Here is a 13,748-nt window from a genome sequence, read left to right as displayed (position 1 = left end):
TAAAATATTTTCTACTACTAGGTAAATGCTTAGAATGAAGCCACGATCTCTACTCCTTTAAAGTTTCTGCTTTAATCGCTGTCTGAGTCCAAGTCCGTCTCCAACTTCTCACCAAAATCAAAGTACTGGCCCCTGCATGAGTGAGGGTATAATGATGCGGCGTCGCCTCCAGCCTCAAGCGATTAAATGTTGTTGTCGGCTGGTTGTTCGCTCGTTCGCTGGCTGTGTCTTGGGTTTCATAACAACCAAACAATGCCTGGAAATATCTATCTGTCTTGGCTGGTTCAGTTTGCTGCGGTGCGCTACGGGCTCCCCTGTCAGCAGCCAACAATGTTCACAGTTAGACTCTGTTTTATGTTACACAATTGTTTTTGTGTTGCTTAGTTGTCTGTTTGTTGCGGAGAGTGCCTTAATCCGGCTAGGCTTGACGATCTCTTGCGGCTTTTTGGTTTCTTTTTTTTGTTCGTTGTTATTTTTTGTTATTGGGTACGCTTAGTAGAGGCCTCTTGCTAATTGCTGGGGCGTGGCTGCAATCGACAACAATGTTGTTTTGTGCGAAAAATCAACAGCCTCAACAGCTGTTCCACAAACATGAAAATCGCACTCATTAGCGGGGGTATTTATACAGTATTTTATTGGTATACTTTGTGTATATTTTGAATACTTTTTTGACACGTGGCGCCGCTTGTTTAAAGCATTTTGTTGACATTTATTTGCACTTGGCTTTTCTTTTGGCTGCCATCAACAATTTGCTTAAGCAATTTGCATATTTTTGAGATTTATCATTGTGGGAGAAGCGGAACAGAGATAAACGGGGTAAATATGGAAATATATGAGTTCAAAATGGGGTAAACATATGTAGATTCAAATGAGTTCAGAAATGGAGTGTGGAATAATCTATTTTAATTTAAATCTCAACGCAAATACATATATTTAATATTTCCACAAATATCAAAATAATCCCAACTCCATAATCAGCATTTCACAACGCCATCGTTACGCACATTTCTTTCTCCTATTTCGCCCCTTTCTCTGCTCATTTTCTTCACTTGTGTATCCATTGCGTGACCAACAACAATTTTCTTTAACAATTTCGATGCGGTTTTGAAATCCGTTGGCTTTTGGTTGAGAGTGTTGCAAAAGTCGTTAAAAACAATGTAGTAAAATTGCGGAAAACAATAGGCCTAAATGCGTGAAATAGTTAGGCCTACATTGCTATGGGAGAAAATGTAATTTAATTGTATAGTCTTTGATTAAAATTTCGTGTTAATTAATGATCCCTCTCTTCTCTTATCTTTTGCAGGTGAGTTTTCGAATGTACTTGCATATGTATGTCGTAGTTCTTGTAAAAAAATATGAGAAAAGTATGGGTAAGCTTGTAGATATTTAAGGGACTTCGCGGACGCTTCTTCAGCCCCGTAAACGATAAGAAATCTACGAATTTGTTACCTCTTTTGGGATCCACATTTCCCTACCTACCCTACTTTTTCTCAGCCATAATCAGCTGATTGGAACCTGAAGTGCGATATATTAATATTTTACCCCACCCAAAGAGCAACAGCGTGAGAAAAGCAATGTATGCACAGCTCATGGGCAATGGCTCTCCCACCTTTCCCATTGTGGGTGGTGGTTCTGTCTGTCAGTCTATCGGCTGGTGGTGCTCACTGGTAGTACGGGTTATTGAGCCTTCAACGTGGCACCTTGTCATAGTCAAGTGGCATGGAGCACGGTGGGTCGGAGTATCAACTCTGATGCTGCTGCATCGCTTCGCTGAAATTCAAAAGTTCTTTTGCCGTTACATGTTACTGTCGCTCTCGCTCTCTCTGACTGCGTCTCTCTCTCGCAGCCTTTCTCATTTGCTGACAAAACCATTTGTATGGTTTCGCTTGCTCTCTCTCTCTCTCTCTCTGTATCTGGCATTCAGCTAAAAAGCTTTCAAAAAAGCAGCCATGTTGCTTTTTTAATGCCACTGTGTGTGTGTGAGTGTAAGAGAGAAACATGGGCGCTCTCTTTGCTTCAAAAATTAACTGAAATATTTCTGTTTGTTGTTTGTATCTTGTTTGTTTATTTTTCGTGTATTTTTCTGTTTGCCGCCTGCCTCTACCGCACGATCCAAGGAAAAACGTGGAAAGGCCACAACAGGCCCCCAAAAAAATCATATCATTTTGCTTTCGGAGAGCGAGAACAGTGGAGTCAGAAGGAGAGTAACTAAACGAAGTACAGTGGGAGCTAGCTGTGATGGTTGAAATTGTGGGTTTTGTCAAGGGTGTGCTCGGCTCTATGACATTTTCAAGTCCAAGAGATGCTCTCAAATATAAGCTTGATCCTCCTTATTCTCAGCAGTATAATACAGTTTGGAACCCCTTCGATATAATGTATGAACCACCGTCCCATATTTTCCGTTTCACCTAACGAGTGGCCACTGTAACTGCCTTGCCGTTCACGCTTTGCTTTTCGTATGCCATGCCCCTCTTTTCTAAGCTTTGCTTTAGCGCTGCCTGCCCTTTCTGCCCACCCAACAACAACAGCAGCAGCAGCAACAACAACAACAACCAGACAACTTTCAGCTTCAATGGCTGCTCTGCTCCATCGCTGCCGCTAGTTCTGCTGTCTGTCTGTTTGCTCTCTCGGAACTTCAAAAATCCAACAAAACCACCACCAAAAGCTGTTGTAACCTGGCGCGGATGTTGCGTTGCTCTCTTTCACCGATTTGCTCTCTCTCTCTGTGTCTCTAGCCACAGCGCCAGCAACCAACAGCAGCGACAGCGACAGAGACGTCAACATTATGTTGGGAGCTCTGGTGCAGCAAACACGAAAAAAATTCAGATAAAGAGGAGATACAGCTTTGAAGCATTTTTTCTCGCTTTGGGCTTTGTTTTTTATGTTGCTGTTGTTTAGTTTAAACAAATAAATTGTAAAGGCGTTGTTCTGCCCGTTGTGTGCGTGTGCAAAAAGTGTTTTTTGTGTGTGATAAAATTGTGAGAGCAAAGTGTGAAAAGAGCAGAAAAGGGGCACACAGTACAGTGGCCAACAAAGAGATCTCTAAATGAATGAAAAGTCTAGTTAATTGCATAGAAAAGCTCAGCGGAGCAGATAAACAATTGCAAAAGGTCTTAACAGAATCAAATTGTACACGAAAAAGCCAAAAATAAAAACGTCTCGCGCGCATTTTAACATTTTCACTCGGTGAGAGAGAGAGCTAGTCAAGAAAGAGAGAGAGCGCGCGCTGAGGGAGTTGAGTTGCTGAATAAGAAAATACCCCAAAGGTAGCTGAATACAGACAGAGAGGAGAGAGCGTGAGAGAGAGAGAGAGAGCAGAGTCATATTGTACGCTCTCTCAGCAGGGCAAGAAGCACACAAATAAAAGAGCTCCCAAGTTTGTTGTTTTGTTTGTTTTAAGCATACAAAAAAAACGAACAGAACACAAAAATAAAAGCACAAAAGCCTACAAAAAAGCACACACGTGTGTGTGCCTGTGTGTGTGCATTTAAAATAATTGCAAGTGAAACTCATTAAAAGAGAAGCCCAACCGAAAGAGAGTAGACAAAAACAAAACAAAACCCAATTAACCCGTTGTTTTGGCCCACGAAACAGGACGCGTGCGTGCTTGAGTGTGTGTGTGTATACACCCCTCAGATAAAAAGCATCAAAAAAAAATTCAAACATATCATACGCGAAACGAAACACTTGAAAAATTGCTCTACGCACCCGACACACCTTATCGCAACGTATCGTATTAACGATAATGAAAACTGAAACCGGCAGCAATAATATCAATAATATCACTACTAGTAATAATAATAATAATAAAAGCAATATGGATTTCGATATGTATCCAAGTATTTCTGGCAAACAACAGGATCCCGTACGGGAAGTCGTAATGAAATACATCGACTATTTTCTGCCAGAGTGAGTATGAATTAGGTTTAGATCAGAGCTATAACCTCCAAGCCTTATGGCTGACTACTTTCAGCCACTGCTACTTTCTGCCAGATAGCCTGAGGTTATTGTCCAGCTAAAGGTGGAAATCGTTCTTTGACAAAGCCTCTATTTGGTTAGGGATTTCTATGTTGGGTTGGAATACGGTAGCACTTTATATAGGTGTTTACATTCCATTATCTGTGCTGAGATAAAATTGTTGGGCGTTTGGTTAAGTAAGCCAGTAGGGTGGGTAATTTTATGGGATTGCTATTGTGGGGTAGACTTGTTTGGGTTCTACTTTTAGATGGGAATATGAGAGCCATTGTTTACTTTAAAGCATATATGTATGTACATTACCGTGTTACGCAACTCCTAGCTTATACAACTTCACTTTCAGCGCTAGCTATGGTATCATCAGCCACTGCTGATTGGAATCCAACTAAATAATTACCCCACCCCCAAATGTGGGTGACTAATGCTCCAAAGTGTCTCCAATGACAGTTGCCAATTGCTTTTGCAGCTAATTTTAGCAAATTTATGTGAAAAATGCATGTGGAAATTTGTAGGGAAAACAAGCGACTATTGAACAGGTGGCTATAAATAGATCAATAACAACTTTTGGCTGTATGTGATACACTGCTTAAAAAATCAATTAGCAGAGCGGACAGACATCATGCTGATGTATAATGAACAGACACCACAATTATTGGCTCTGTGCCGTGCCTGGCAACCACCCAACAACTTAGAGAGTGTCTTCTAAATTGACTTCAAGGTGCTAAGTTGGATATAGCGTTACGAAGCGATGCGAGTATGTAGCTTGTATCTGAATCTTGATTTTATAAGCACACATAAATATTTACCCCCAGAGGCTGGGGAGGCTTACGCTCTAATTGTATGGGTAAATGATATTTGTTGGGTAAGAGACGGCGAGAGAGATCATAAATGCTTGATCAGGTTTACGGAAGCTGCACATTTGATGGGTTTTTTTTATAGCTACACAAATTAGTTTTAGGTTGCATTTAGAATGGTGTAATTTTTAGGGAAATAATTTTGCACTCCCCCCAGGCACCCTCTGGCACTGCCTCCTGTGGCCCGTTGGGAGAGCTTTTTACTGCTGCCTGCACGATTATACGGATACAAGTTCCAGGCCTGACTGACTGCCTGCCTGCCTGTCGCTTCCTGCCGCCTTACATCATCGAAAAACGGGCCAACGCATCGCAGCCAGCGTTAGCTCTGTGTGCGGACTTTGTGTATGAAATACTATGCTTTTTTTTAGCGCTGACCTCATTTTTGTTGTTTTATTTTTGTGTCCGTTACCGTCCAGTTAGGCAACTTGTTGCAAAGTTGTGTATTAGGCTGGAGCTACAGGCTCTCTGCCTGCCTGACTGCCTGCCACGCGCCTATCTTTGCCATGGAAGCCTGACAAGTTGGAGACATTTTCTTTGCCTTTTTGTTGTTGTTTCAGCAAGGCTTCCTTTGGCAGTAAGGCGGCAAACCACGAAACCGACACGAACCGAACCGGTCTTGCACTTGGACCACTTTTATGGCAGTGGCATTTTTATTTTTCAACGGTTTTAGCCTGGCCTGTTTTTGTCTTGGAACCCTTTTCTTCCATTCCTACTTACACGGATATTTTTGTTTTGTATATTTTTGGGTGTTTTTTTGTTGTCTCATTTCCATGATTTTCGATTTTAATTGGGTCAGGGGCAAATGCCAGTTGTCGCCTTTAGTTTGTTTTAATTTATTCCCATTTTTTGTTGTATTTCTTATTATCATTTTGTGTTGATTTATTGTTTATGAATGAAGTTCACTCGAACACGATTAAAATGGGACTCGAATAAGGCTCGCGAATATTCAGAAAATCGACTCGAAAGAGAGGCAAAGCTGATAAAAAAATAAGGTTAAATGAGACTTCCCAAAGAAATTTAATTTCTGTTAAAAAATGTGCATTTAATTGAATTGTATTTCTTTCCAAAATTTGAAAAGATCGTTTAGGAGATCCCCCAAAAAGCAGCTCTAATATTTTAAATTTGTTATTTTGTTACGCATTCTTCCATCCCCCCTCTACATATTTTGTTACGAAATGCACTTCCTGTTTTTTGGCTATTTGTTTTCTTTTTTTTTTTGCGCCCAGCATTTTGTATGATGTCAACTTCCTGGAGTCGTAAACTCACTGTCATCAGAGCTCCCATGGAACGCTCAAGATCCCCCAGCTCGTGAGACACTCCGCGAAATGCAAATAAACACTCGAGAAATGTTCGTTCGGTCGTCACCGGGAAATCGAGGAGTTGTTGTGGCATAAATATGCCAAGTTCTCTTTGGCAGAAATGTTTTGCATCAGCAAAAATTTCAATATCTCTCCCCCATTCCATTTGGTGGTTGGGACTGGCTCTTTTTTGCCGCATTGGCGGAAAACAATTGGTGTGAAAAATGCTGGAAGAGCAATTTGTATGGGGGGATCGAAGCAATGGCCTGACATCCGCAACAGTTTTGAAAATTTCGGGAATGTCGAAGTGTCGCCTGTTATTTGGGTGCGTCCGATGTGGTGGATGGCATGAAAATAGACCCCAAGTAGAGAAAATGCCAAAGAGCAGCGACATTCAAGGGATTAACCTGGCCGCCGGGCACTTGGCTCTTGGCCAGCGATAATTCGCTTATCGAACGGGTTCCATACGACTTCGACTCGTCCAAATTTGCATGCCAATTGGCGTCGTGTAATTTGACGATGTCTTTGCAATTGCCAAGTGAGGGAAAAATGGCACGTTCAAGCGAGTGGCGCCAGCAAAAATGCAACAAAATAGAGAAAAGAAAATACTAAAGCCAAACCAGAAATAAAAACCAAAACAAACTTGCATTGGGTCTGGTATTAGACGGAATACTTTGAGTTACTTGGAAAATGGGGGGATATCTGATGGTTTTATATAAGTTTTAGAGGTGTTCGAAGTTGTATGTTTTGGGAGATGGAATGAGGAATGGAATGGAATAACGAATTCTAGAAACATTTTTAAACTCTGAATGAATTTATCGTACTTAAACTTGATATACAGAAACATTTCTTATAAATAGATTTATCCTACAAACAACGACATAAGTTCCTAAGTTCTATATAGGCCATAAAAAGCTCGAAGCACAACTTAAAGCTTGTCACAGAAAAAAACTCAACTAAAGCCGCGCTTCATTTATTGCCTTTTTCGCTGCTTTAAATTTGCATTTTGTTATTGTCAGTGACAGCTTTTATTTCATATTTTTTGTTGATTTTTTTTATTCATTCATCACGTGATTTGATAAACAAAATTGCATGAAAAAAACAGTAGAAGCGAAAATAAAATAAATACAAAAAAAGACAGCAAATCAAATGAATAAAATAATCTGAAAACTTACAAAAACAAAATGAAAACAAATAAATAAATGACATCATTCGTATTTTTGATGGAGAATTATTCGGGAGCCCGCACTGCGCAGCGTTTGAACTTTAATAAACTTTGCATTTCTTTATGCGCCCCTATTTATTTGTTGGTGTTCTTCTTTCGCTTGCTTTGCTCTGCTTCTGCTCTACGTTGTGTGTGTTTGTGTTTGCTGTTCTGTCTTTCGTTTGCTTCTTTTCACTTTGTACAATTCTTGCACAGCAGAAGGGAGGCCAGACGATAACAACTGATGGGATGATGATAAGAAATCCATAACAATAAAAGCTCCAATGATGTTTCCAGCTGTGCGATGATTGCGAAAGTCTGATGCTGCATAGAGATGATGGGCTTAGGAGAGGGTCTTAGATTGGGGGTCGCTGTTGAAATTGAAGCATTGGAAACTTAGCCTAAATTAAATAAATGTTCGATGCAATCTAGGAGGCCATAAATGTGCTGCAGTGGAACAATAAAACTGATTTTAATTCTTGCAATTTCCATATTCCCATGACCAATGGGTATTTCCATACTCTTGCCACGCGACACACGGATTTCCACCCAAAAGAGGAAAAGAGAAGAAAAAACTCCTACTCTTTTACCCGTGACAAATAAAAGTGAACAACAACAACAATATTCACAAGACGCCAATGACCGTTGTCCGCGTCTGACATTGACTAAATAAATGTAGCGTTGTTTTATTCATTTGTTCGCACTTACTCGCATTTTTGTGCCAAAAGAAAGAGAACAAAAGTCACGACATGAGTCATTGCACTCTACCGGCGCTCGTCGCCCCGTCTGCATCCGTTGCATGGAAGGGGGGAGGGCCAAGACTTTTACTTTTCTCGAGATATGAAAAGTCATAAAAAAATACGCCGCTGGCCCTTGGGGCCCTCTCAGGTTAAAAAACTTTGCCGCATCGCGTCCTTGCTGTGGCTGTGGCTGTGCACTCAGGGTGGAGTCGCCGTGTCGGATTTCCGAGCAACCTCTGAGTCCGATTTCGATTCTGTTTTTTCTGCTGCGGTGCTCCTTGTCTCGGTTTTTTATTGCCTGCCTGCCACAGCGACTTTAATTATTTCGCCAGCTGCAAATCCATCCAAAAGTCTCATCGCATCTCATCATTTGTGCATTTCCCATTCCATGCCTCATTCCTTTTCCCTATAGTATTCGCATCTCTCGTAAACTAAAATGCATTTCAACACAAAAGAGCCGCAGTCACATAAAATGTGTTTAATCATGCGAACAATTTTTGTTTTTTTTGTGCGAATAACACTTTAAAAGCATTTTTAGCTGTATATTTTTAATATTTAAAGACCTAACAAAAGTCGATAAATGCTTTCTATAATCAATGTCCTCTCTAAATAATGGATTCTACTTAATTATTTTACGCATAGTAATCATCGCATATTCATTATTTAATTGACAGATTTAATAGCCTCATCATCTCTCAATAGTTTTTTTAACTCAAGCCTCAATTAAAATCCAATCAAGCAAGACTTTTCCCCCAGGTGGGAGATCGTAGGGGAGACCTTCGAATGTACGCTATTTTTGGCAGTCTGACCTTGCTGATAGACAGACAGACAGACAGTCAGTCGGGCAAATTGAGGTCACTTTGACAATAAAACTTCCTCGATGTCGAGTTAAAGTTTTAAGCACCCCCCGCACAACCAATCTAAGCTCCCCATCTAATTGCAATGCCAAATGAGCAATTAAATTGTCAAGGGGCCAGAGTGAAAGATGAATGGGAGATATTTAATAGAAATCGAAATCTTTTTGGTGGAGTTTTGAATTTTTTCTTTAAATTTTATTTTAATGCCAACCAATCAATCAAAGAGAGGTGCGGCATGAACTTTCTTAACACTGAAAATTACAGCATTGCTTTGTGCAATTCGCGTGGCCATTATGCAACACTGGCAAAAGCTAGATAAATCCGCCAACACTGTAATTTTCCAACTTGAATTCGCTTTACATAAAAGCTGGCAAAGAGTAGAATTTTTTTATGGATTTAGGCATAAATTTCTGGCTCACCTTGGAGCTAGAAAACTAAAAATATTTAGCAGGTCTTGGATCCACTCTAATGCCGGTCTTTGATCAACTTTAATGCCGGTCTCTGATCAACACTAATGCCGGTCTTCGATCGGCGCTAATGACGGGTTTTAAGTGAGCAAAGAAAAACATTTCAAGGACCTACAAAATTGATTAATATTCTATAGAAACCTACCTTTAAAACAGCTTAAAGTAAGCGTACTTTTATGAGCCCGTCTCTCACAGATAATCCAGTCTGAAGTGATATTTGAGTCCCAAATACTTTGTGGAGCAATGAACCCACGCACACACGAATACAGCCATGATCTTGCCTCAAGGCAACAACTTCTGCCACACTTTAGATCGATGTGGGAGTACCTCTGTCTGGCTGCCCGTCTATTATTTATCAAGCCGCAATGTTTTTGGTTTTGTTTTCTGGCACGCAATAATTTCTAATAATAGAAATGGCACCATGTGCCATGTGCCATGGTGTGTGTCATCAAATGGCAGTTGGCTTAAAGCAATAAATTGTGGGTAGAGGTAGGAGTTCATGTAAAATGTCGGAGAGTTGTGAGTCAACTGCAGTGGTGGGTTCTTAGATGGGTAGTCAGTAACCAAAGTAGAGCCTTTAAATGTATCACCAAATTATTTTATGAACATTTTTCCCTCACCTTAAACTCTCAACTAATTCTTTACCCTCCCATAAATTTCTTTCAGTGCATCTGGAACAAGTGCAGTTGCGATTGACAACAAAATCGAACAGGCAATGGTAAGTTCAATTCCCAATTCAATCCCCATTCAATTTTCATTCGATTTCTAATTGTTTTTACATCGGAGTTTTATTAATACGACCATCAGGTCATAAAATAGATAAGAACTGATAACAAGCAGTCGCTAATCTTTATAATGGACACAAAAAATGTCAGAAAAAAAACAAGTCTTATCTGTAAAGCTGAAAAAATATGAAAAAAAAATATGAGAGGCGACGACGACGTCATGGACTGAGCGAAACGTTTTTGAACTTTTGACCATGAAAGCGGTTGGCCGCTTGGACTGTTGGAAGATCCATTCTTAATCTCGATTAGGCAAGGTCTCGCCGGTACAGTCCATAAATAGAGCCAACAGGGCAATTGAAAGGCCCATCGAGCGATGTGCTCGGATGCTGGGCCAACCAAAAGATACAATTCAATCAAGAGTGGGCTGGCCCTCCCTCTGCCTTTCAATTGTGTGCGTTCGAGGCACGAATTTAGTTCAATTGAATTGAATCTTGCTTTGTGGTGAGTGCCTCTCAGCACGGATATCAATGGAGGCGATTCTATATTTAGACCCAATTAAAAGCAGCGAAGAAGCAAATGAACAACCTACCAAACAAGATGACAAACGATTTTTTTGAACACTTTCAATGAACCTCATGAATGGAAAGCCAACGACTTGTTTATGGGTAATCTTTGTGGGCTCAGGGAATAATCGAATTTGAGGCAATCTAATCAAGCTATTGGCAACATTTCAGGGCCTAAAAGCCATAAAAAAAGGCGCCAGCAACGTCATTCGACACTTAACAACTTTGTAGCTGCAGTAAATTATCTTTAAACTTTAGTTTCTGCTTGGAGTTGTTCAACACTGACCATTGCCAGTCACCTGTGAACGTTTCATGAAGGCAACCGCTTGCTTTTAGGAATAATTTCTAAGGCAAAGCCCAGAATCAAAGCATCAATTGTTAATAGAAAATCTCCCGGATCTCTGGCTGTTTGTGACACATTTTGTGTGTTGTGTCGTGTCGTATCGTGTGTCTTGTGTGGCAACTTGTGGCATGCCTCATTTAAAGTCAATCAACTTTTCCTTTTCCACGAATACCAATTGAAAGATGCAGAGAGAGAGAGAGAGAGCAGTGGCCATGCTGCTGCTGCTGCCACCCATAATGGTCATTTGGGTCAATTCAATTGCTCTCCGCTCCCCTCTCCTCGCTCTCCCCACACACACTTTCATTTTATTTTCACTGCAGTTCTTTTCTTTCTTGCCACACAAAGTTTTTCCCGCATTCTCTCTCGCTCTCTTTGTGAAAGTATTTTTCACCCCCACCCCCACTCTGTCTCTCTCCCCCTCTCTCTTTTTTGTTTGCCACAGAATTTATGCGTTGAGTTCTCTGTTGCTGCTTTTGACCTTGGCGGCAGCAAAAAAAAATAAATACAATAAAATAAAAATTTTATGCGAGGCTGGCTTCGGGCTGATATTTTTATGAGCTTCAACAGAGCGGAGGGTTGGGGTGTAGGCAGCTCTCTCTACTCTCGGGCCTCTTATCAGGGCTTTTGTGTTGTTTACAAAATGGCAGACATTTTTGTTCGCAATTGTATGGATTTTGCTTATCTCTGGACACACACGGACACACACTCGCAGCAACTGCCACACTTCAAAAGTGCCATAAATTGTTTGCCAATTGAAGACAACAAAAACACCAACGATTTGTGTTTGCTTTGAGATAATAATTATAATTATTCAACTCAATCACCAAAGCACTGACACTGCCCTCGGGCGCGGTCTGTCTGTGTGACACACACCGCAGTAGGCCTTTCCATCCTCCTCCGTTTCGTCATCTCTGTTTCTGTCTCGAGTGAAAGTCTGCAATGACATTTTGTACATCCGTTTGCTGCTAAGCTACTCTGTGTTAGAGGGGAGAGAGTGCGCTACAGAGTCTTCTGTTACTTGCGGTAATAAATGTCATCAATTGGTGAAAGGAAGAAGTCAAAATCTACTCTGGCTTTGCCTCAAATTTCACTAGAATTTTCCTCATTTGTTTGCCTCTTTAAAAGTTCCCAAATTAGGTCCCCAATTAGCATCTCGAACATATTTTTACCTCAATGAAATTCCGTTTGAACGCCCACAGATGACTCTTCTACGGATACATCACGGCAGCCCCCCAACAGTTGGCGCATTTCATTCAAATTCTATGACATTTCCCATTGAATCTTTTTGGTTTATCTTTAGCATCCTTTCGTGCCGTAGCTGCTGCTTCAGCTTTTCACTTGTCAAGCAGTGGGCTGAGAGGCAGACCATTTGTGGTTTACGGGTACTGTATTTCATCGCTGAGTCACCTAAAGAACACGAAGACCGCTCGCCCCACAAAAGAACGTCAAATAAAATGTAATTTATTTTGCTGCAGCATTTTAAATAATAATAATAAACGAGACACAACCCTTTAAGTAGGCGGAAGCGTACGCTTCCTTAAACAATTATTTCAAGCGAGTTAAATATCAGCTATCAATCATTCCAAGATGCTCTGACGTCACCGTCACCTCCGTGTTCATAATTGCGCACTTTTTCTTTTCCAAATATGGAAATAAACATGCGATGCCCACAGAGACTTTTGTCATTGTTCGCGCAGCACCAGAAACGTTCAGCAACGTTTGATGGAGTGTAATCTGAGTACTCGATACTCGTACTGTTTGAGGAATACTATACTCACACGCTCCTATTTGTATGCTAATCTCTCTCTACGCGTACTCGGACTTCCAATCGAAGAAAGAAAACAAATTCCAATCGAAAGAAAAACAAAGCAAAGTGTGAGCGAGCCGAGGCGCCGCCCATGATTATGTTTTGCTCCACACATACCCGAGAAGGAGACGAGTCTATTGATAAGGTTTTTAGGTTACTCTAACATTTAATGATTGATTTGAAGTGGCACAAGCCAGCCAGCCAGCCATACTCGAACTTATCAGCAGAAAGGCCAGACTAGAAACACAATACTTTGGTTTGGAATATTATTTGACCGTTCCAAGGTAAAATGTAGGGCTAAACCTTGATGGTTAGGGATGATAATATACATAGAAAAGAAACCTTGAATCAGCTAAGAAGTAAAGCAATCAAAGGAATGCTTTCGCACCCTTACCAACAGCCATAAATATTATCTTTTGAATCACATTTGGAACCCATAAATACCAACATTTCCCAACCGATTCTCCGCAATATTGAGGAAGGAGTTGTGAAAAACAAAAACACAGATAAAGCGGAGAATATGAATACAAGTTAAGACCAGTTAATGACTTAATGACATTTATGGCATCTGGGTTCGTATGGGGTTGGGCTGTCGAGCCTCCCACTTCCAGGTACTGCCTGCCGGTACTCGGGCTTTGTTTTTGTCAACTTTTGTGAAAAACAAAATGCAGACCCCCGCTCATAAACAAGACCATAAAAAAGCATGACAGATAAGATAAAAATACATATCAACACATTGACTTGACTCTGGTGGGTTTTACCACTCCCATTTTGGTCTGTTTCTGCTGTTTGTGCAAGTGTGGGGAGTTTTCGACACTCGAATAGTGTTAAGGAATTTGCTTTCCCAAGCGAGCGAAGCACAAACAAACTTCGATAAGAAAAGAAGAATCCCGCTTGGCGGGAAAGCCAGCAAGA

The 13,748-nt window shown here is 40.8% G+C and overlaps 1 protein-coding gene across 3 annotated transcripts in view; it reads left to right on the top strand.

The window, feature by feature from the left end:
* Positions 1-13,748, top strand: part of LOC117901779 (protein bunched, class 1/class 3/D/E isoforms-like) — a 48,655-nt gene that overhangs the window by 15,445 nt on the left and 19,462 nt on the right. For 2 of the 3 annotated variants that reach the window (XM_034812684.1, XM_034812686.1), the window contains exon 2: positions 10,062-10,113. In XM_034812684.1, the coding sequence (XP_034668575.1) occupies positions 10,062-10,113 (52 nt within the window). Of the gene's footprint in view, positions 1-2,789; positions 3,910-10,061; positions 10,114-13,748 lie in introns of those variants that run through there. The other variant, XM_034812685.1, reaches the window with a different exon arrangement.

The sequence above is a fragment of the Drosophila subobscura genome, chromosome U (genome assembly GCF_008121235.1).
Source record: "Drosophila subobscura isolate 14011-0131.10 chromosome U, UCBerk_Dsub_1.0, whole genome shotgun sequence".
In the NCBI taxonomy this organism is placed as follows: Eukaryota; Metazoa; Arthropoda; class Insecta; order Diptera; family Drosophilidae; genus Drosophila; species Drosophila subobscura.
Note: the sequence above shows the minus strand (reverse complement) of the source record. Positions and strands in the feature narration are given on the sequence as shown.